The 25,085-nt window shown below is 45.6% G+C and overlaps 1 protein-coding gene across 11 annotated transcripts in view; it reads right to left on the reverse strand.

Moving 5' to 3' along the window:
* The window catches only part of MCF2L2 (MCF.2 cell line derived transforming sequence-like 2), a 218,911-nt gene that overhangs the window by 166,513 nt on the left and 27,313 nt on the right, over window positions 1–25,085 (reverse strand). For 10 of the 11 annotated variants that reach the window (XM_079977629.1, XM_079977636.1, XM_079977635.1 and 7 more), the window contains exons 2-3: window positions 12,431–12,514; window positions 3,236–3,350 (exon numbers count right to left, since the gene is read on the reverse strand). In XM_079977629.1, coding sequence (XP_079833755.1) covers window positions 3,236–3,350; window positions 12,431–12,514 — 199 coding nt within the window. Of the gene's footprint in view, window positions 1–3,235; window positions 3,351–12,430; window positions 12,515–12,634; window positions 12,783–25,085 lie in introns of those variants that run through there. The other variant, XM_079977633.1, reaches the window with a different exon arrangement.

The following is a 25,085-nucleotide window of genomic DNA, read 5'->3' on the forward strand; positions in this document are numbered from 1 at the left end:
GAGCTATGAGGCACAGAGGAAATGTACAATTGTAACCAGCGGAGCTGTGTCAAGACATTTTGCTGTCTGAGGCAAAGGACAAGATATCCCTACAAAAGCCAACCAGACCAGCAGTTGAATCTTACATTACCCTCCACCGTATCTAAAGGATTCAGACTTTTTAAGGAGGCACAGGGCAGGCCCCTACACACAGCTCTGTCCTCCAAAACCAATCCAGCAGCTGCCGCCTGAGGCAGCCACCTCCCTCTGTCTAATGGTAGGGCCGGCCTGTGGGCAATCTGCCAACCACAATGGAAATGGAAGCAGTGCAAGCTACTAAAAATGTGGTCAACACATTAAAACCTCTCAGGCATTGCTCACTATATAGAGACTCTTAGCAGAATTTCACACAAAGCCGAACCACACACTCCTGTTACATCAGGATACCGGTATTTAAAAAATCAAAAGAGATAGTGATGTATCCATACAGTTGTCAACATACATATATATAAAATCACAATCTTATGGCAGAACTGCACCTTATTCATGGCACAGAGCTGTCACTGAAAAGAGTATCCTATGTCGAATTTTCTGTCCTATCTCAGCTGCTTTCAGATGGGTGCTTATTATGGTATGGGTGCTTCTCATGCATGGAAGTTTCTTCTAGCATCCACATGACATTGTTTATATCAACATGCCAGCCCATGTTATTTCCTGGTTTAATCCAATTTACCCTTTCTGGGGGAAATCCAATACATTAAGAAAAAGTCCTGCTGCCACTGACCTGTCTATGACAACTCAACGACTCTTTTCCAAATTAAGCCCCTGCCATAAAGCCCCCTTACTCATCTGAGCTCAAACTGAGTTTTCTTGCCATTGCCAGAGGCAGCCAATGATGTTTGGGGAAACTTTTAATCATTTTTTTAGCTTCCAAATGTGGATTTAAATATGATATTATGAATGGTTGTTTTTGTTGCACCTATTTGTTTACTGTTCTTCTGAGATGCTTTGAGCATAATTTGGAAAAGTAATTGACTATTGATTTGTGAGTAGGGACTACTCCCACGATTGAAACTTATATTGGCCTGAGTTCTTGGTGTGCTTTTTTCTTGGTGTATTTAATAACAAGAACTCCAACTTATTTAATTTGGAAAAGTGGCATATGAAAAGCTAATAATGATGATGATGTGATGATGGAGGGAAGGAAAGACCAAAGTAATGATTTGTTTGTTTCATTTATTTCCCGCCTTTTCCTCCAAAGAAATTGAGGTGGTTACGTGGTGGTGTACGTGGCTCTTCCCCATCTCATTTAATCACCGCATCAACCCTGTGACGTAGGTTAGGAGCATGTTCTTAAAAGCATTTTTCATTTCAAAATAAGTCTTCCAGAGACCTTGAAAGTTGGTAATATAGGCTTCTTTTAGACAAGTTCTGAGTTCTTTCTTATAGTTAATACAATCTTTATCGAACCAATTATACTTATTTAAAGATTTATTGCTGGACAGAAGGTCTAAAAAAGAAGAAAATAATTCCTGGATAGTCTTATAGTAACAATCATTATCCTCCAAGGGCATCAAATTTTGGTTAGCCACATGTTCAAGAAGAACTGGATTATTTTCAAATACTGCTAATAGATCCTCTCTATTTTTATCACTTATATAAATTCTTTTGGCGTAAATAGTCTTATCAATACTAATAGGAGGTCTAATATCATTATTTCTAGTATTCCTGTACATCTCTAAAACTATTGGGAAATGGTCACTCTCTGAGCGAGGTACAACTGTAAAAGAGGCAATTTCATTTAACATTTCGACGGAAACTAGGGAATAGTCTATTACGCTCCTACCCCTTTTGGAGCTAAAAGTAAAATTTCCTGAAATATCCGGCCACATTGAGCCATTCAAGAATGAGAGATTCAATTCTAAAACCAATTGTAGAAGTTTTCCTCCCGCTTTATTAATAATGATGTCCTTAGAATTCCTCCCTATTCTCAATGGAAGTGGGGCATCTTCAGCTAGATTTGAGCCATAGCATTTATAGAGAGCTGTATTATCTGATCCAATTCGAGCATTGGTGTCTCCCATTACAATCAGGGGAATATTTGGAAATTTACTACGTATTAAATACAACTTTACACAGGTTGTATATGATGTTTGTTTGTTTGTTGGTGTGTTAAGCCTAATAAAGGATTTTGAATTTGAATTTGACGTAGGTTAGGCTAAGAGGCAGGGACTCACCTAAGGTCACCCAGTGAACTTCATGGCTGTGTCAGAATTTGAACCCTGGTCTCCCAGGTCCTAGTCCCACACTGGGATAGCTCAGTTGGTAGAGCATGAGACTTAAATTCAGGGTTGTGGGTTTGAGCCCCATGTGGGGTGAAAGATTCTTGCATGTCAGGGGGCTGGACTAGATGACCCTCGTGGTCTCTTCCAACTCTATGATTCTATGAGGCGATTCTACACATTTGCAAGGAATAACTCAACATGGAGATACATTTTTTCAGTGACAGCCTCGCGTCTTGCATGCATTAACACGCAGCTACACTTACAGGGCAAATTAAATTGCACAACACACCAAAGCTCCAGAAACCATTTACGTAGCTCCAAATTATGTTATCAAATACGTAAACACAGAAATTGCAAAGACAGCTCCCACATTCACCAGCAACAAACTCAGCCTCTTCCGAATTTTGATTTTATAAACGCTATAGGCAAAGCTCATCAACAATACTTCTTCCTGAAATGAAGCTCATCTTCCTCAATTGCATTGCCAAATATATGGGGATATATTTATGCACAAATGCCATATTCAATCTGACATTTGTTCAATTACACAATTCTCCTCTCACAGAAGATATAGGCAGACTTCACCCCAATAGTTGGTTTTTTACCCGTTATAAACTAAGGAGAATCACATATGAAAATTACTTTTATTTCATTTATTTAGAATTATATTTAAACCCCACTTTTCCTCCAAGGAGCTCATGTTCAGGGGACATACGTTTTTATCCTCACAACAGACCTGTGAGGTGGGTTAGGCTGAGAGGCAGTGACTGGCCCAAGGCCACCCAGTGAGCATCATGGGGATGTGAACCCTGGTGTCCCCAGTTCCTAGGCCAGCACCCTAGGCTGTGTGGGTTTTGGGAAATACGCCAAAATGGGAGGTGCGAGAAGGTGTTCATTTGGGCTTGCCCTGGAGAAAGCGGTCAGCTAATTTGGGCACACAAGCCATCGAGGAGACTGGAGGTCAGACATACCTGGGGATGCTAGTCAAATACGTCACGACGTTCAGAAAATCTTCATCAGGGATCTCGCTGAAACCTGCAAACTCGGGGAAGGTGATGATGGGTGCACCATCTCTCCCTCTTCCTCCTGTAAGAGAGAGTGGACCTCAGTGGGCTAAATACAGATCACAGCGGTCAATTCTCCCCTGCCAACAGCATTTCATCAAATTGGTGTCATTCACAAAACGAAAACAACATACATCAACTTTTCCCACTAGCCAAGAACTCTTCTGATTATTATTTGTGAATTGACCGTGGTGCCCTGGGAACTTGCTCCTGGGGTGAATTATCCTGCCTGAGGAACGTATAGTCTACTGATAAGTGCTTACAGGAAAGGAGATAAGGCAAGCCGTTGTGTCCAGTTCTGGGCACCACAGTTCAAGAAGGACACTGACAAACTGGAATGTGTCCAGAGGAGGGCAACCAAAATGGTCAAAGGCCTGGAAACGATGCCTTATGAGGAACGGCTAAGGGAGCTGGGCATGTTTAGCCTGGAGAAGAGGAGGTTAAGGGGTGATATGATAGCCATGTTCAAATATATAAAAGGATGTCACATAGAGGAGGGAGAAAGGTTGTTTTCTGCTGCTCCAGAGAAGCGGACACGGAGCAATGGTTCCAAACTACAAGAAAGAAGATTCCACCTAAACATTAGGAAGAACTTCCTGACAGTAAGAGCTGTTCGACAGTGGAATTTGCTGCCAAGGAGTGTGGTGGAGTCTCCTTCTTTGGAGGTCTTTAAGCAGAGGCTTGACAACCATATGTCAGGAGTGCTCTGATGGTGTTTCCTGCTTGGCAGGGGGTTGGACTCGATGGCCCTTGTGGTCTCTTCCAACTCTATGATTCTATGATTCTATAAACATGGTAAGAGACCAACGAAAGCAAATGCAGTTAAGTGCACTACTAAGGTTCTCTTTCAGCTGGGAACAAGGATCATGACCCTATACACACCTCACCGCTGGGGTGGACAACTTTTATTTCTGTCAAGGGCCACATTCCACCTGTACAAAATGAGTCCCCATGAAATCACCCCCCTCACACCTTACATGGAAACCCATTTAACTGAACCTTGACAGCCCATTCCTATTCTTCAGCAAAAGACATTTTTGGAGGGGGGAAATTTGGAGTGGAGGATTTTTTGGGGGGTGGGTTGGAGTATTAAGCCCCTGCTCCCGCCTGCTACTTATCCACTCCAAAATGTCTCATTTCTAAAGCATTTTTTATAAGGGAGGGGAAGGTAACAACTATCAGGTTTCTGTTTGTATAGAGGCATTTGTTGGCACAGAATGCGAACCACACCGAATTTCTCCTGCATCCCTAGTGATCAGTTTCCTTATCAAGCTACAGTTACCAGGGTTTGCGGAGGGAAGCCATGGCACTTAAGCTGGTATATAAATTCCATGCATCTACCTATAGAGATAAATTATAAATGCAAATACAGGAAACACCCACCCCAATTCTGCCTGTATTTGAGCGCATTTAACAGCCAAAGATGTTCTGACTTCAAATTGCATCACACAGTACATTTGAACATGCTCCCCATGTGAAGATTTCACACGTTTACACTTAGTGTATGCCCTGAGGAACCATGGCTGGCTGTAGTTTCTTAGCCTGTGCATATGCCTGCAGTTAAACACATGCATGCGCAGACCCCACACTTGCACAATGGTTTGACACTACTTCTTGCAGGAGAGTGTTTTCACATGGGGAAGACTGTAATATGTGGAGCAGACTTCAATTACGTATGGCAGTGAAATGGCTTTGGTGCCAAAAAACCTTCAGAGGCAGGGGAATCAGTGACACCTTGTGGAGAAGACAGGTAATGTTCTGGCCGGGGGAGGGGAATGGGAAATGCAAAAGCTCAGGAATTGATCATACGTGTTATTCACACACACCTTGATAATTACAAAGCAGAGAGGTGCCTTTATTTAACAGTAAAAAGGAATGTTCTAAATGCAAAATTGTACTCAAGAGCAGATCCCTTGAAATTAGTGGCACCAAGTTGGCTGTGACCACTATTTCCAATGGACTTGACATGGCTAATGCTGGACACAGCCCAATAAATTTAACATTATAATAACCTAAATAAATGTGCACATTGACAGAAGCAAGAGCTACACTCTGCCAAAATCCAGTAAAGGGTTTGTGTTCTATCAAAAATCAATTTCATCTTTGTTTTGCTGCCCTTACTCTCATATAACTGTTCAGTTTAGAAAGAGCCACGCAAATATATACTTGATTCTTCCATTTCAAAATATTTTTTGAAAATATTGTATTACTTTCACTGTTTAGTTGTTTGTTGCCACGGGCCCCTCAGGGTGAGAGAAATACAACAACAACAACAACAACAACAACAACAGTTATTGTTGCTGCTCTACTTAACTTAAAGCATTCTTACTGTTACAAACACATACATATTAATCTCTTGATTAACACACAGGGAAAATTTCTGTAGAAGCTGAGCTTCTGAGTTACCTAGGGCCCTTGTTGTCATGGCTGGGGACCAAGAAGTGGTGCGAGGCACCTGGTGGGGAACTCCCCAGGGAAGAAGGCTCGGAGCCCAGCAAGTGATGGGGAGAAGAGGGAGAAGACTGGGAGGAGAAGGTGTCAGAATCTGAAGATGTATCAGGGCTTAGTGAGCAGGAGAGAGGCTGTGGCAGAGAGCAATTCAGACTCCAAGGCTGGAGGGGAAGACGGCCAAGAGGCAGAGATGGGTCACAGCAAGTTTTCTCGGGAAAAGCTCCGGGGCAAAAAATAACCCCAAACATGCTTGTGCATGGAGCTTTAAACCACAGACCTGTGCCTGGGAACAGTGGGACAAATGGTAATTGTGGATAAGCCCTTACATGGTCACAGACACACACACATATATATATGGACGCGTGTGGCGCTGTGGTCTAAACCGCTGAGCCTCTTGGGCTTGCCAATCAGAAGGTCAGCGGTTCGAATCCCTGCGACAGGATGAGCTCCCATTGCTCTGTCCCAGCTCCTGCCAACCTAGCAGTTCGAAAGCACGATAGTGCAAGTAGATGAATAGGTGGCGGGAAGGTAAACAGCGTTTCTGTGCGCTCTGGCTTCCGTCACAGTGTCCCATTGCGCCAGAAGCAGTTTAGTCATGCTGGCCACATGACCCGGAAAGCTGTCTGTGGACAAACGCTGGTTCCCTCTTCCTGAAAGCGAGGTGAGCATTGCAACCCCATAGTCGCCTTTGACTGGACTTAACCATCCAGGTCTGAAGCTCATCAATATGGTCTGAAGCTCAACATCAAAAAAACAAAGATCATGGCCACTGGTCCCATCACCTCCTGGCAAATAGAAGGGGAAGAAATGGAGGCAGTAAGAGATTTTACTTTCTTGGGCTCCATGATCACTGCAGATGGTGACAGCAGCCACGAAATTAAAAGACGCCTGCTTCTTGGGGAAAAAGCAATGACAAACCTAGACAGCATCTTAAAAAGTAGAGACATCACCTTGCCAACAAAGGTCCGTATAGTTAAAGCTATGGTTTTCCCAGTAGTGATGTATGGAAGTGAGAGCTGGACCATAAAGAAGGCTGATTGCCAAAGAATTGATGCTTTTCAATTATGGTGCTGGAGGAGACTCTTGAGAGTCCCATGGACTGCAAGAAGATCAAACGTGTAAGAAGATCAAACCCATTCTTAAGGAAATCAGCCCTGAGTGTTCACTGGAAGGTCAGACCGTGAAGCTGAGACTCCAATACTTTGGCCACCTCATGAGAAGAGAAGACTCCCTGGAAAAGACCTTGATGTTGGGAAAGATGGAGGGCACAAGGAGAAGGGGACGACAGAGGACAAGATGGTTGGACAGTGTTCTCGAAGCTACCAGCATGAGTTTGACCAAACTGCAGGAGGCAGTGGAAGACAGGAGTGCCTGGCGTGCTCTGGTCCATGAGTCACGAAGAGTCGGTCACGACTAAACGACTAAACAACAACAACCATCCAGGGGTCCTTCACCTTTTTACATGGGTCACCAATGCAGGCAAAGCCTGAGTCTTTGCGATGCCACAAGACTCTTTTGACCGCTCCACAGTGGCATTACCTCAACTCAGACTTCGAAATTTATCGTTGGCATGTTGGCCAAAACAGTTTAGCCATCACCTAGGTTGAACTGGCATTCACACCCAGGACCAAGGCCCAGAGCTAAATTGACACGTTTAGCAAAGCGGCTTCTCAGATCGCTCTCTGCATCTAGCCAGTTAACAAAAGATGTCCATCAACGACAGCTGATGGAGGAAGCAGATCACGCAGCTGTCAAACCTCAATCTTCTCTCATTTGTCTCTCTCTGCCTGTCTTAGGGGGAAATGAATTAAAACGAGCTTTGCTGCAGTGCTTATTGTGCTCAGATTATGCAAATTCCTGCAGATTTCTCAACGGTCAGAAACCTGCAGTCATCTACATCTTTTGTTTTCTAGATTCCTAAAGGCATAATGCACTTTAAAAAAACAAAAACAGATTTGATTTCCTTTGCTAAAATATCAACAGTAGATTACTTATAGTAGTGATTACCATGTATTTTACAAAAAAGGACATTCCGAGGGGGGGGGGCTAGTTATGGCTATGGGGGGGGAAATGTATAAAAGATAAAGATCCCTTTCACCAGGCCTGAGGATCAGGATAATTAATCTCCCTTACCAGAGCTCACAGGCCAAGACTAACAGGTAACCTGTTTTTGTCTCCACAGTTTGAAACCATGTGCCCCAATGCAGCACTTCTATAGCTCTGCGGTCGGTGCTTTGCAAGCCCAGACAATCTGCTGATCACCGGGGCTTGCAAAGTGCCATCCACAGTGCTATGCAAGTACCAAAAACCAGCTGTTTGTCCATGCTTGCAAAATACTGTGCAAGGGACATTGAAGGTGCTGCCAATCAGCTGATTGCTGGTGCCTGCAAACTCCAATTTGGCAAGTATATTATGTCAGGGGAAGGGGAAGCTGTCGTGGCTTAGCTATAACAGCCTTGTGGATGAAATAGGGAGGTGTGGCGGGCACTAGTTATGTCTGCAGGCCTGAGGTTCCCCGCCGCAGCCTTAAATGTAAAAAGGGACACCTTTCCTCTGAAACTGCAAAAGAGGAATGGTCTGGAAGGTCTGGAATCTCTGGCAAAATGAATTATACCCATAAGCGTTGTGTCTCATGACTCATTCAGAAATTCATGGACAGTAAAGTTGCCCACTCCCTGGAACTCAGGTGAGCCAGAAGGCTAAAGGAGGTAGGGGCTTCTTCGCACAGTGCATAGCTAAACTATTGAAAGTGCCCCCACAAGATTAGTGAGGGACAGCAACTTAGATGGTTTTACAAGAGGATCAGACGAATTCTGAAGAGAATAAGGCTATCAATGCCCACAAATCACTCTTGCATACAAACGATGCTGTACAGTCATACCTCGAGTTGCATGTGCTTTGGGTTCAGCGGGTTCGAGTTGCGCTCCGCGGCAACCCGGAAGTAACAGAGCGCGTTACTTCCGGGTTTCGCCGCTCACACATGCGCAGACGCTCAAAATGACGTCACGTGCATGTGCGGAAGTGGTGAAACATGACCCGCGAACGCACAGATGCGCCGTTGCATCTTGCGTTCCGTTCAGGATGCGAACGGGGCTCCGTTCACATCCCGAGGTACCACTGTACACCTTTAGGAACCAGGCAAAAATGTTCCTCTTTAAACAGGCGTTTGGCTGATTGACATCCAAGGCCCTTTTAAAATGTGTTGAGGAGTGGGGCGATTATTGGGTTGTTCTTGTTTTTATTTTTATTGTGTATTTTGTGTTTTCATATTGTCACCACCCTGAGACCTGCAGGTATAGGGTGGTATACAAATGTTGATACGATACGATAATCTTTATTGTCGTTGTCACATACAGAACAACGAAATTGAAAATCTACATCAGACATTCAGAAACCAACAAGCCTGCTATCCCAGCTATCCCAGCCTGGTTTGTTGTTGTTTAGTCGTTTAGTCATGTCCGATTCTTCGTGACCCCATGGACCAGGGCACGCCAGGCACTCCTGTCTTCCCCAGCCTGGTTAGCCCCCTAAAAACTCTGATACCCCATAATTAAATACAGTATACTCCCACAGAGACTACCTTACACTGCGTTTAAAACCAAGATTGCATTTGAATAGAAACTGTTTCTCTGGCGGCTAGTCCTAGTCTTTATAACCCTGTACCTTCTTCCAGAAGGCAGAAGCTGAAAGAGATCGTTTCTGGGGTACGCACTATCCTGCTCTGTCTCTGCAGCTTTCTTACGGCACCTGGAAGCATAGATTTGATCCAAGGTGGGGAGAGTGCACCCAATTATTCTCTCCGCAGTCTTTACAACCCTGGACAGCATTGTTTTTCCCCTGACCGTGCAGCTCCCAAACCACACACACAGACCATAAGTTAATACACTCTCCACAGTACAATGGTAAAATGCCATCAACAGCTCCTTTGAGAGATTATAGTAATAATAATAATAATAATAATAATAATAATAATAATAATAATAATAATATGGTACTTATTTTACGTTGCTCCAAGGGAACAGACTCTTTCCAGTAATAGAAAAGTATGAAATATTCCGAAGAGAAGAGGAAGCAAAAATACGGGCTCTCTCCCCTTTATTGGAGGTTTTCAAACAGAGATTGGATGGCCATTCACCAGGGATTCTTTAACTGTGATTCCTGCATTGCAGGGAGCTGAACTGGGTGACCAACTCTACAGTGCTATTGCTCTATGAGTCATGATGGCTACAGTGGCGTAGCGTGGGTTGTCAGCACCCGGGGCAAGGCAAGTAATTTGCGCCCCCTAACCTGTGGATTAGGGGACGCAGGTGGCGCTAAAGGTTAAAGCCTCAGCGCCTAGGACTTGCCGATCGAAAGGTCGGCGGTTCGAATCCCTGCGGCGGGGTGCGCTCCCGCTGCTCGGTCCCAGCGCCTGCCAACCTAGCAGTTCGAAAGCACCTCCGGGTGCAAGTAGATAAATAGGGACCGCTTACCGGCGGGAAGGTAAACGGCGTTTCCGTGTGCGGCTCTGGCTCGCCAGAGCAGCGATGTCACGCTGGCCACGTGACCCGGAAGTGTCTCCGGACAGCGCTGGCCCCTGGCCTCTTAAGTGAGATGGGCGCACAACCCCAGAGTCTGTCAAGACTGGCCCATACGGGCAGGGGTACCTTTACCTTTACCTAACCTGTGGATTTGCGCCCCCTAACCCTAACCCCCAGATGTTGCGCCCGGTGCGGCCGGCCCCCCCTGCACCCCCCACGCTACGCCACTGGATGGCTAAATACTAAGTCCAGGATTAGTGGCAGCATGCCTCTCGATGCCAGATGCTGGGAATGGCTATTGCGCTGGTGCCCCGTTTGTGGACTTCCCAGAGGCATCCAGCTAACCACTATGGGAAAGAGGATGCTGGACTAGATAGGCTTTTGATACAACCTGGCAGGGATATTCCAGTGTGCTTACACCTTGGATCAACACTGCTTGTGTGTGTGTCGGCTTACTTCGCACTTGCCCGGTATGCAAGCAGATATTGCTGACACGGTCCCAAGTCTCTGAGATTCTTTTCTCACAAGGAAGCTGAGCCTCTACAGCTGCCCCTGGAACTGACTGCTTCTCATGTGAGGAAAGAGTATACCATCAAGAAGAGCACATCAGAACAGGAGAAAGGACATGCATCTTGGTCCCTTCCTTTCTGATTCCATCACTGCTTCCTGCACTTTCAGTTTTGGGCTAAAATGTGGAAATCTTTTGCATAAACATGGTTTTTAGGCTTTTGAGCTCTGGGCATTCCAGTTCTGGGTTTTAGCAGATAGAGTGAGCTCTAGATCCATTCATCCCTGCTATATATATATATGGCTTTCCCTTTTTCCGTTAAAGGGGGAAACAGGGCACTGAGCTGACTTCCAAGACAAAAGGAAAGAAAGCTAGCCAAGGAAACGAAATCCCCTCTAATATCTTTGGTGACAGTTTGTCTCAGAAGCTCCTGGTGTGCATAATGGGATCAATCACATAGGTGCAGACTGCACACTGGACTCATTTGCACATAATTCCAGGCTGTTATTACAAGATGTTGAAATGGGAAGAGGGTGGGTTGCCATTTCCCTTTTGCTCCTGGCATAAAAACAGTAAAATCTACCAAGGCTTTAGCAACAGCTTCACTCTAACTTCCAGCTATACACCTTTTTCACAGAGGCTTTATGTACATTAGAAACATACATACATTTAAATATTAATATAATAATACATTAATTCTGGGCACCGCAGTTTCTGAAGGATATGGACCAGCAGGGAGGGCGACCAAGATGATCAAGGGACTGGAAACTGAGCCTTATGAGGAAAGGTTGGGGCACATTTACACCACACTCACTGCAGCTCCTCCTCACCTCTAACTCTTCTGTTAAACAGCAGAAGAAGTAGCAACAACCTGGGTTCTTCTCCCCATTCCAGAGCTCCCAGGCCCTTTCCTTAAATCTGAGGGTATGAGGCTCAAGAGAGCCAGGACTTTGGTTGTAGGGACAGTTTTCCACATTTCTGCGTTGTTGTTGTTATTATTATTATTATTATTATTATTATTATTATTATTATTATACTGCCCTTCATCTGTAGATCTCAGATACATAATGAAAACAATGACAAAACAATCCATTAACCTCCCTCCCCCACCCACATTATTGCATCAGTTTATAATGTTTTAAAACAAGCACCTCACAAAAATTCATCAACATTTTAGGGTCCTTTTCTTCTAATATGCACATCTTAATGCAATTCTGCTGAATATATGTATTTTTACAAGTGATTTACCCCAATATAATGCATTTTTCTATTTTATTTTCACCAGCGTGGGTTTTTACGCAGGCTTACCCCCGAACATATGCTCTTCTGCGTACATTTTTTTTGGGTTGGGGAACTGCATTATGAAATTCAGAGGCACTTGAATATCAACTGATATCTGTGTTTTGGCTCATGTATCCCAGTCACCTATCACAAACTGAATTTGTGTGCTGTTTCAGGAAGTACAGAATTAGGTAGGTTTGCACTGAAATGGAAACCAAACCCAGTTTTTCCCCTGCCCCTACCTAGCAGCTGCAGCAGAGCTTCTCCTGGTTAGCTGTCAACGGGCAATTAAAGGGGTGTGTTCTACCAAGAGCTATAAAACAAATGAATCCCAACCCTTACCTGACAGGATAGCAAACTGCCGGTGAAGCTGTTCTATGATATCCACAGCAACGAGAGGCCTGATCTCCTGTTGCATGATTTCATCTGCGCAAAAAACAGACAGAGAGAGAGAGAGTGGGAGTGGTGGAAATGAGGGACACCTCCAGTCACTTAACTGGGAAGAAGCTCTCTTGCAGATCTCCACAGCAACGCAAAGAAAGACACCTTTTCGACTTGACCATAGGCTTTCATTTGGTCATATGACTCTTGACGGCACAGACACTTGTCAACAGAAGAATCCCATCTCCAGGCTGATTGCTTTCAGCATTTGTCCTCTTATGTTTTGCAGAAACGGGCTTTTCATAAACTGAGCCTTTGCCAGTGCTGATTGCAGCTTAGCTGAGGGCTATGAGCTTCATGGACTGCATTAAGTCCAGGCAGGAGATAAAGCCCCTTTTCAGTCCTTTGAAACAGCACTGCCTATTTTTGAGCAAAATACTGGTAAAGCAGGCCTGCCCCCCATCTGAGTAACAAGCACTTCATTCTTCAAAAGTTACACAGCGCACAATGTTCCCAACAAGTTCTCCTTTCCTCTCTGCTTTTCCCCCTGCAGCTAAACTTCTGAAAATGTGGCACAGTCCTCTCCAATAGAGATGGCCAACAGTTGATGGAAGGGAAAGCTCAACTTTTCCCCAAGGCTCCCCACTGATAAATCCAGGAGAAGAAGTGTACACCTGTCCTGCATGCTTATCTTGGGTTTATACCAATGTCCCACCTCCACCCCAAAATAAAATAAAATAAACTCATCAGCTTATGCTCTCAGTAATTGGCATTGGGGCTGTGCACACGCTACACCTTTTCAGCCACTTGAAACACATTATTTCCCTCACAGAATTCTGGGGACTGTATTTTTGTTCAGGGTTGCTAGGTATTGCAGCTCTGCGCAGGGAAAACTACAGTGCCCAGAATTCTTTGAGGGTAAGGATATGTTTTGAGTGTGCTTTAAAGGTATAGTGAGTACACGACCTAGGAGGAAGTGGGAGGCATTGTGAATACACACACACACACACACACACATGGCATAAAGTACAAGAAATGATTTTAAGCTATATTTTTAAAATGGTAATGGCCTCAAAGGCCATTCCAGTTGCACGCCTATTGCCTGAGAATCTGCCTGATGGATGGATGGATGGATGGAAAGAAAGAAAGAAAGAAAGAAAGAGAAATTTTATTACTAACACTTAACAGGCTTGCCAAAGGAATGGAAATGGTTTTGCTTGGGTTCCCCCTCCCCACTCTCCTGTATGTATTTTATATGAGGTTGCTTCTAAAAATAGACTAGTCCCTGGTATTGAAGACTTTCCCCTCCTAACCAAAGGAATTTTGTAGGAAAAGGATAAAAGATGAAATAGAGTTGCCAGCTCTTGGAACAAAAAAATGTTGGTCCCTGGGTGAGGCCCTTTCCACATCTAAGGGGAGAGCTAACAGAAAAAAATGTTATGTTCATCTTAGGTGTACGAGAATTGCACACGCTTACAAGCAGATTACTGTCACCAAGCAATATCAAGCAACATCAGTACCAGACATGATATCCACTCCTGACAAACCACAACACAATCCAGCCGATGGCTGTTTCACAGTCAGAAAACAGAAAACAAATCCATACCCTCCAACATGTTGCAGCCCAAACCCAGGGCGTTTGTCTTCCGTGACCCGCATGAGAGCACGGAGCCCCCCAAAATGAGCAAGGTATATAACTCGAAATAGTGAACCAAGCCACAGATTACAGTGGTGCCTCGCAAGACGAAATTAATTCGTTCCGCGAGTCTCTTCGTCTTGCGTTTTTTTCGTCTTGCGAAGCACGGCTATTAGCGGATTAGCGGATTAGCGCTATTAGCGGCTTAGCGGCTTAGAAAAAGGGGGGGGGAGGGAAAAAACTCGCAAGAACTCAAGCAAGCCCATAGGGAAATTCGTCTTGCAAAGCACCTCAAAAGACGGAAAACTCTTTCGTCTAGCGAGTTTTTCGTCTTGCGAGGCATTCGTCTTGCGGGGCACCACTGTATACGTCATGTTACAAACATGCATTATGTACCTGCCTGAGCGCTGAAGATTTGATTTATTATATTCCTATGCCGTGTTTCATTCAAATGAATCCCAAACAATAACAATAAATAACAATAGCATGATAGAACGTGATAGAACATCACAAATATAGCATAAATCATACAGAGTAGTCTTCATAGAGAGTAGTCTTCACTGAAACAACCGCAGTCTATAAAACACTGCAAGCAAAGAAATAACTGAAAAAATAAACTAAAAAATAAGATACCTTCAGAATAAAAGTGGGTGCCAAAGCCTTTTCAGTTGTGCACCCCAAACACCCCAGGGAGGCTTGATGGGCGTTACGACTGATATCTTTCTGGCACCAGCTGAAGACCTTTCATTTGACTGCAGTGGAAGTCAGCGGTTCGAATCTCCGCAACGGGGTGAGCTCCCGTTGTTCGGGCCCTGCTCCTGCCAACCTAGCAGTTTGAAAGCACATCAAAGTGCAAGTAGATAAATAGGTACTGCTCCGGCGGGAAGGTAAACGGCGTTTCCGTGCGCTGCTCTGGTTCGCCAGAAGTGGCTTAGTCCTGCTGGCCACATGACCCGGAAGCTGTATGCCGGCTCCATCGGCCAATAAAGCGAGATGAGCGCCGCAACCCCAGAGTCGGTCACGACTGGACCTAATGGTCCAGTCCTAATGGTCCTAATGGTCCTTTTACCTTTACCTTGTTGTCTCCTAATGATTAGTAACATTTTTTGGTGTCTTAATGGTATATGTTGCTGCCATGCTTAACCCTGTTATGGGGGGGGGGGATTTGCACATTGCCCAAAAAAACCAAAATGCAGCACCACAAAAAGGACAGAAATCTACATAAAATTTGGTTGTGCTAATTTATACACACAGATGGAAGTTTGGAAATAATTCTTAAGTGGAATGATTTAAATAGAAATATAACACATTGTTGCTTGCTCTCTCTTCAAAGCAGACTTAAATCGGGCAGCCCTTCAAATTACAGGTTTGCTCCCTGTAAAAGAAGACCCCTAGGGCACGCTATCTTGCTGGCTGCTCTGAAAGGTTCTACCTGAAGGATGGGACAGAAACCTCTCAAATAAGAAAACAAGCTAGCAAATAATGTGGCGACAGAACTGAGCACAGCGGACAAGCACTCTCTCAAGGAACTGAGCCTGTGATCAATGCAGCCCCCTTCTCTCTCCATCACACACATGCAGAGAAAGAGGAAGACCCAGACAGACTGAGAAACCGAAAAACCCCTCTCTCATTCTCTCTCTCACACACACATCCAGCATAGAGGAAGGTGCCATGGCTCAGTGGCAGAGCATCTAATTTGCATGCAGAAGGCCTCAGGTTCGATCCCCAGCCTTTCCAGGTAGGGCTGGGAGAAATCCCCCAGTCTGAAACATTTCGGCGCCTCTGCCAATCTGTGCAGACAATACTGAGCTAGATAGACCATTTATAGAGCAGCTTTCTGCCTTCCTAAATGTAGCTCCAAACTGAAGTAATAGCGGTTGTTGCTCCTTCTCTCCCAGGACACAATCGCTGCTCCTTTCTTTCCAGGACAAGAGGCCAAACAGGTATGTGGAGCAGTGCTGGTGGGCTCTCAAGTGGGGGTTAGGGGACTGGAGCCTGCCAGGTAAAGAGCCCTGTTCCGTAATCTGCCCAGTTTGTCCAGCTGACGTGTGTCATGACTCCTGACGGTGCCTTTCCCATCCTGCTCTCTCCGTACTTTGCACACTCATTCATCCCTGATCTCACCGTCCGCCTGGCCCATTCCTCAGGGAATCTTTAGCGGCCACTCCTGCATTGCAGGGGATGCAGGTGGCACTGTGGGTAAAACCTCAGTGCCTAGGACTTGCTGATTGCATGGTCGGCGGTTCGAATCCCCGCGGCGGGGTGAGCTCCCGTCTTTCGGTCCCAGCTCCTGCCCACCTAGCAGTTCGAAAGCACCCCTAAGTGCACGTAGATAAATAAGTACCGCTTTATAGCGGGAAGGTAAATGGCGTTTCCGTGTGTGGCACTGGTGCTGGCTCGCCAGATGCCGCTTAGTCACGCTGGCCACGTGACCCGGAAGTGTCTCCGGACAGCGCCAGCTCCCGGCCTCTTGAGTGAGATGAGCGCGCAACCCTAGAGTCGGACATGACTGGCCCGTACGGGCAGGGGTACCTTTTACCTGCATTGCAGAGGGTTGGACTACATGACCTATGGGCACTAAAAATGTCCTTAAGAGACACCTGAAAGTTAATAGAGAGAGTCTGCCTGTCTAATCTCAGCCGAAAGAGTATTTCATAGCACAGGGCTGGTGACACCGAATTGTCAGTATATGGAAACATCACCGCTGCAGACAGCCAGATTGTTGACATCACATGATGTGCCTATCTGTGGGAAAGAATTTCCCAGGACGTTCACAGGCTGGATAAGTCTTTATGAAGAGTGTAACTTGAAACCTTCCATTTGCGCATGTTCAGGAAGTTTGTTAGACTTGCTGGAAGATCTGAACTGAAAGGACGTGTTTTTCTCTAGTGCTGTAATGTCAGAAATAAACATCATGTAAATAGATTTCTGACTTATTTTCTTTCCCCTGCGGAAGCAGGAGGGAGGGGTTGTGCATTTTACCCACGCTTGGGAAAATGTCGCCTATCAAAATCTCCCTGGTCTGTCTGGATGTCAGCCAGAGGAGTTTACCGGTATGCAAGCTCCGAGGACAGTGAGAGGGGCCAGCCTCTGTGGAGGGGGCTTGCAAACCAACACGAACATCTGACTTCTAGCTAAGGTCGGTCAGGCCTCCGTAACGTGGGGGACATCTATCAGTGCTTCACCAGATGATTTCAACGATTAAGCTGGGATGTAAGGGTTCAGAAGGTCCCTACTTTGTCCTACTATCCCACTCACCATACGACCGCGGAGAAAATCTGGGTCATTTAGCAAGCAAATCGCCTTCTGCATGCTGGATTATCATAATGTGTGCAAGAATTAATACAAGGGAGGGGAGGGACGATGTGAGGGTTGTCACAGCTTAAGTGTTTCAATGCAATCCGTCAAGAGTGACATATCAAGGCCATCCACACACATACATACACAATAGAGTGTTTTATTAATATGGAAAAGTTACTCAGTGGAATTAAGGGCTCAGGGAAGCTGCTGACTGTGCATTTAAGCAACGGCAGAGTAAAATTAGCCCGAGTTGCGAGCCGGGAACTGTGATTTATGATATTGTGTTTGGGGATCACAGAGTCTTGCCAGAAGATGCTCGAAGCAGCTACATCAGTGAAAGGCGCAAAACTGATAAACAGCAACAACTTAAAAAACAAACAAAAGACATCATAAATAGCCATCACGTAGAAAAATGGAAAGGAAACTGGAATGCTAGCTGCAATATTTATTTTAGTATATTTATTTAGGCTGTTTTTCTATACCACTAAATATACACAGATATCTCAAAGCAGTGTGCAACAAACTAAAACAACTAAAGTTACAAAAAATACATAATATAACCACTTAGACACTAATGCATATAAGTTCCTTCTTCTTCTGACACACCTCCCTGATCAACATCTCTCATCTTCCTCGAGATGCAACATAAATGGAATAAACAGAGAGACAAGTTGTATATTATATTTTTCAAAGGTGTGCACTTGTAGAACTTGTGAATGTGCAGCTAAGAAACGTGCTGCACAAATGAGACCTGTTTTTAAATCTGTGAATGTATTTATTCCTCATACGGTACCAGATACTGATTCTAGCCTTGGATAAAACCCACTGCATGTGAAAGATTAGCTGTAGCTCCCTGTAAAGCGCATGCTCAGTTGCAAAACCAGGTTTGCAGAGATGAAGTGAAGCATCTTTTAGCATGCTTGCTTTGCTATGGCACTGAAAAAAATGCTGCTTCTGCTAAAGAAAAAGGAAGAAGCAATTACCATGTCCCATCTGGCTGATAGTACTCTTCTGTCCAGTTCAGAAGCATAAGTGATAACCATCTAATCCCCCGGAGCAAAGAGTTATACAGCTGAGCTTCCCAATTCCCTACTTAAAATGAAGTTAAGCACGCTATCGTTTAATTTATTTTGCACAGACTCATTTTCCCCTTCCATCATTTTTTTTTTCCAATTCTGAAGAAGACACTGGAAGTGGAAGAGGAAGAAGGTTAATTCAGTGACAATGGGAGGCATTTATTCAAGAGATTTCAAGGGTCATTTTGATAAACTAAGGGGTCACCAACCATTTTAGGCCTGTGAGCATATCTGGAATTCTGAGCAGGTGCTGTGGGCGACACCCACTCTGGTCCCCCTTCCTCCATCTCCCCCAGAGACAGAAAGAGAGAAAGCACGTGTGTGAACACCCTTCACTTTTCCAAGGAATCCAGGTAAAAGTCAAATATGGCAGAATTAACCTGAGCCTTGAAAAGCACAAAGAACCAAAACAGGAAGTGGGAAAGAGAGCCGCTGTTCCAACTTCCTCCTTCAGCTCTATGTACTTTGCTGCTTTATGTCTCCTCTACCACACCTGAATGCAGCAGGCTCTATCATCCAACAGAGGGGGATGGCTGGGGGCTCAGGAAAAACAGCCGGGGTGTGTGTGTGTGTGTGTGTGTGTGTGCGCGCGCGCCATTGCTGCTACCCAGCATCTGCCACCTGAGGGGCTGTCTCATTCTGTCTAATGGTAGGGCAGCCCAAGCACTGCACAAGGAGCAGAAGCTGAAGCTACGGTGGCCACATACACATAGCCGAAAAAGGGGAAAGTGTCGGCGGAAAAGAGGGCAGAAGAAGAAATTCCCATGGAATATGCCCATGGTAATTTTTTCAAGAAATAATAAGAACCATGCTGGATAAGACCAAAAGCCCATCTAGTCTTGCATTCTGTTCCAGCTGTCAACCAGGTACCGATGTATAGTCGTGTACAGATGCAAATTTAGAAATGCAAAGTATAATGTAAATAAAAATACAATGATCTCAAAATAGTAGGGAAGGCTGTGACCACATGACCTGTGTGCCTGCTCAGTCTTACTATCTAGGTACTATCCGGTGATGGGCATCTTCAAAGCCCCTCCTGTTCTCCCTTCTTAGCTTTCTAAATGAGACTCAGACTGAACAGCCCTTCAAACAGACGACTGTCCTCTGTGAAGCAGAACATGTGGTCACTGCAACTCCAGCCAAGTGCACAACAGCGAATATTATCTTGTCCTGCTGCCCCCTCCTGCTCCTCAACATAACCAAACTCATTTATATGTTAATGGCCTCCAAATGACTGCCAGAAAGATGACCAGCTGGAGAGAAAGACCGAACTGTGTGCAGCCGATTGACAGGGCAATGCCTTATTGCTTAATTAAAGACCAGCTGAGCCACAGCAGAACACTGAGACATCTTTGTTCTGCACGAGACTCAGCCTAGCTATGGGCTGATGGTTCATCACCCACTTCCTATGCACCCTTTCTGTGCTGCATTGCAACCCGTTCTCCCTACTGGTAGCTGTGTGCACTGTGTGTACATGAGTGCATGTGTTGGCTGTCCACAGTGCCCAGCTGTTGTGTGGTGGAGAAGTAATGCAGGGGGAGAAAAGCTCAAAGCAGGAGCGATGATGTCACTGGCAACTGATGGAAGAATCCTTGCCCTGGTAAGTGAATGAGGTGAAATATTCCTAATCATGGATCAGTGGTATAGCGTGGTAGGACAGGGTGGGCAATGCCCTGGGTGCACAATCTGGGGGGGGGGGGTGTGAACCAGGCATCACCCGCAGAGATCTCTGGCATGCGCCCTCTGTGCCCCACCTGGTGTGCAAGCACCTGCCCGTTGGTGGCGGGGGAGCGGGGGGTGAAGAGCACCCTCTGTGCCCTGTCTCAGCCTGGGCTGAATGGGCACCCTCTGCCCCCACCTGCCGTATGTGTGCGCAGCTGCTCAGGCGCTGGCAAATGGTGCTATGCCCGTTATGGATCTTTTGCCTGGTCTCTTAAGCTTAGTCATTACAATCAAGTAGAAGAAGAGTTAACTGAATAAACACACAACAGATCAATGAACTTGTTAATAAGATCAACAGGAATAATCTGATTATGTGACTCATTCCCAAGTAGCCGGCGAGAGGAACGGTTTGCAGCGCGGAATCATGCGTTTGTCTGTGTTGAGGCTCTTCGTGGACATTGGAAGCCGCTTGAGAACAGTTCCTTTGGTTTGGATAGGCCTCCCTCAAGACATTTTCACTGAGATGCATTAGGAGAGCATGGTGAGCTTGATTCAGCAAGCATTTGGCCACATGAGTATGAACCCAAAACTCTGATCCTTGAATTGTCCTTGGAATTAGGTAGCTCCCAAAACAGGCAACCAGTGTCTGCTATAGAAATCCATGGTCCACTGCTCCTACTCAAGTCTGGGTCACTGGTTGCTGAAAGATGCCACTGGGAAATCCTGCAGGACCTCCAGACTTACCGTATTTTTTGCTCTATAAGACCCACTTTTTCCCTCCTAAAAAGTAAGGGGAAATGTGTGTGCATCTTATGGGGCGAATGCAGGCTGCGCAGCTATCCCAGAAGCCAGAACAGCAAGAGGGATTGCTGCTTTCGCTGCGCAGCGATCCCTCTTGTTGTTCTGGCTTCTGAGATTCAGAATATTTTTTTCTTGTTTTCCTCCTCCAAAAACTAGGTGCGTCTTATGGTCTGGTGCGTCTTATAGAGCAAAAAATACAGTATTCTTCCCTGCCTACTGTTCCTGCTGCTCCAGATTCAGAGTGGGTCCCATTTCTCCTGTGCCAGCCTTTGATTTCCAGGTCAGCCACCCGGTAAGGTTGATTTGATTCCCCCGCCTTTGTTCCCAATGTAGATATTTATTCCCTTTTGGTTCCTGATGTAGATCTTCACTCACCTCATCCTCCCTGGCGGTGGGGTGGGGGGTGCTATTTTATGGTTCACCTCAGGAACCATAATGTCTTGAGCCAGCCCTGCTCACAGGGGCCAACCAGATGCCTATGGGACCTCCACTGCGGGAGGTTGGACTAGATGACCCTTAGGGATTGCTTCCAACTCTACAATTCTATGATTCTGATTCTATGACCTAAGTTCAACAGCATTTTCCCCAGGCAAAAACACTCAAGGGTGGCTAGTAGCCATGGGCTCTGACTCCACAAATGGGAGACAGCAATGCTTCTGAGTGCTAGTTGCTGGAAACCACAGGAGGGGAAAATCTTCTTGAGTTTCCCACAGGCATGTGGTTGATCAGTGTAAGAATGGGATGCTAAGCTGGATGGGCCATTGGCCTGATCCAGCAGCCTCTTCTAGCCTTCTTACGGTGCAAAGAAAGTCCAGAGAAGGATGTTAGCCTGGGGAGTTGATACAGTTTGGGGAGATTCCCAAGGAACAAACGGAAAGACCTGGAGGGCCACATCTTGGCCCCGGGCTTGATATGTTCCCATCTCTGCCCTACAAGTACAGTCAGTGGCAGACCCCCCCCCCAAAAAAAACCCCTTTGCGCTAGTGGAAACAAGTCACAAATTGCAGCAGGCAGATTGCCATGGCTCAGTGACTCTTCCTCTGAAGGCCAAGTCGTGGTGAAAGAAGCACTGCAGAGGTGTTAAAATAAAGGAAGCGGGAGCTGCCCTGGGGGTGCTGATGGTAATTGCTATTTCTGCTTAGCTCACCCAGCCTGGGACACAAGATCTGCATGCTGGTAGCAGGGAATCCGAATGCTGCTCTTGCAAGGGAAGGAGAGGTTATGAGCACAGCTTATTCTGCAAAGCTCCCGGTGCGGACAGACGGATGGAGAAAAAACGTGACCCAGTTAGCATACACGGGCAGAAGCCGTATCTAATGATAGGGCTGTTGGGGGTGGGTTTTTTGCATTTAATCACAAGGAAAATCCTCCGCCTGTAAGGCTGAATCTGGATCAGTGTTTCAGCTGATCATCCTCCTAACACAGAGCTTTGGCTTCTATTCCGTCTCTGTGATACGGCCGGCCAAAAAGACATTTGCTGCCTGAAGCAGAATAGTGAGCGATGACTCCCTACCGAGACACATAGACACATCCAAGACTGGTCTAGCTATTTTGGCATCTCAGGCAGAAAATCCCACAAGCGTCTCTCACTGGGAGTAAAAGCACAATAATGATGAATTAAAACAACTAAGAGCAGGCTGCCCTTTCATGATACCCAAAACCAGCTGCCCAAAGTGACTGCCTCACTCTGCCCAATGGTCGAGCCAGCCTTGCAGTGTAGGGAAGAGGGAGTAAGAAAAGGAGGATAATTATTCCAGCCACAGCTTTTAACAGGGCTTAGCATACTGTTTTTCTCCCTATCTGTGTATGCTGAATACTCAAACAAAGCAAAGGCTTTCATTGGTATTGCTGTTACCGAGCCTACTGCAGAAATATGAGTAATCTGAGAATTACTCATTTCAAAGCATTGCTATGGATCGGACTGCAACCTTCCAACAGCTTCATCTCACCCCCAAAGGTGCACTCCTCCGTTGTCTCCCAAAACAGATGTGTGCCAGCACACAGAAGTCGGGGCGGGGGAATTAGGCTGTTATGCTGAGACCCTGGATCCAGCAAATGTTAAAATATAAGAAAGGATTCAAACTTCTGGAATAACAAGGCTGGCTTCCTCCTTGGGTGATAGCCTAGGTAATGGGCCATTAAGGGAATGAAGGAAGTGGATCTGTGCCAGACAGCAAATGGGTGGTAGTTAGAAATACAAAGACCGGGGAGGAGAAGGGAGAGTTGAGTCTTGTGAGCTGGCAGCTAGAAGCTGGAAGCAGTAGGCTGGGAAGCCAGAGAGACAGAGTTATGCTTGATTTCTGTTTGAATACAAGGCTATGGCTATGGGGGAAGCAAGACCCTTTGAGAGTGTTAATACTGTGAAGCCCTCCATCGTAGGCTCAGGGTGTGTGTGTAAATAAACCATATATCCTAAAGACACCACAGTCTCTGCTGTCTCTCATTCTAAGGAAAACACAAGCCCTGGGAAATCAACATTGGAATCTCACACGGCTTGGAGGCTGGGGTGGCATACAACATTATGAAAGAGGTGTCTGTTGTATGTCAGCCTTCCAAAGGGTAATGGCGGTATTGCAAAGAGATTACTGCAGGGGTGGGGAACCTTTTTGGACCAATGGGATATATGGGATATATCACTATCTGTCCCCAACCCAGCAGGAGAACTTTGGCAGGTGGGTGGGACAATCCACCTGTCAATCACATGACATCATTATGGCATCAGCGGATTGATTGATTAGCAAGTGGCTTCATCCACTTGCCAAAGTCTCTTGCCCAGCATTTCCCCGCATCTGGCAGCCAGCTGGATGTTGGGTGCTTGGGGACCACAGCTCAAGGGGCTTTGCCTGTCCTATGCTCAGCAAAGGGCTGTCAAAGCTCTTTGCTGCAAGGAAAGTGTTAAGTTGTGGGCGAACATATCAGACGACACAGCGATTCTTCAGACAGCTCTTGTTTATTCGCAGGACAGAAGAGAACTGGGCTGAAGGGTTCAGCCAACCTGCCTATATAGAGCTCCACTACAAAGCAACAGTAACAACTTTCTGTCCAATCACTGAACGTCACTTTCAATTCCTTATTTGCATATGCGGACCTGAGTGAAAACTATCTACAGTATCCCCCTGCTGGCCCAGGGTGAGAACTTCAGTACATAACAGAAAGATTCGGCCATGTGTCTGCTTCATTTGTGATCGTCACGTGCTTTAGGGAAAACAGCCTCGCAGGTCAATTTGGTTGATTGGTTGGTTGGTTGTATTTATATGCCGCTTTTCATTAAAATGAATCCCAAAGCGGCTTCCAAATAATAAGTAATTATAACATGACAGAACACCACAAACACATATAGCTGTCAACTTTTCCCTTTTCTTGCGAGGAATCCTATCGGGAATAAGGGAATTTCCCTTTAAAAAAGGGAAATGTTGACAGCTATGTGTGTGAGTGCTGGAGGGAGCAGAAATGCTCCCTCACTTCATGTTAGACTCCCATGAATCTCACTAAGATCCAGATGCGCTCCACTGCATTTAAGAGAATATCCTGCACAAAGTTAGAGATTAAGCACGCCCCCTTCCAATTCCTTTGGGACATGTGGATTATTTGGGGTAGGGAAGGAGTCTTACAGAGACCTCTGAACTTCTCATGTGCTCCTGGCACAAACTGAGAATATATTGTTATCAGCAGGGTGGTCCCTTTGCCCACAACAGGGACCTGGCCTGGCTAATGCCCAGCCTTGCTGGGTTATGGTGCTGGCCATACAGATATGGCTTCATTTGCTGCTGTCCCTCTGTTCTGCTCAGGGTTTGCTTTACTAATCCATGCCAGCTGCTGAATCGGTTTCAGCTTAGCTCATACTTTTGTGGGAAGAAAACTGCTCTGGTCACTTTTTCCAAATCCAACCGCCTTACGGTGAGAGAGTTTTCCAATGACTGAGTTCGTGTGTATTAGAAAATTCATTTTCTACGAAATGCAGGCATACTATGCAAGCCTACATAGATTTCCTCAGGAGTAAGTCCCATTAAGTTCAATGGAGCTTACTCCCTGACAAGTTTATTTAGGATTGCAGGTGATGCTTCCCCTCATTTTTTCATGTATGCATGTTTAGCAATTTTACAAAAAAATTTCACTTCCAATTTCATGCGCTGCAGTATTT

The sequence above is a fragment of the Podarcis cretensis genome, assembly GCF_951804945.1.
Source record: "Podarcis cretensis genome assembly, chromosome: 5".
Lineage (NCBI taxonomy): Eukaryota > Metazoa > Chordata > Lepidosauria > Squamata > Lacertidae > Podarcis > Podarcis cretensis.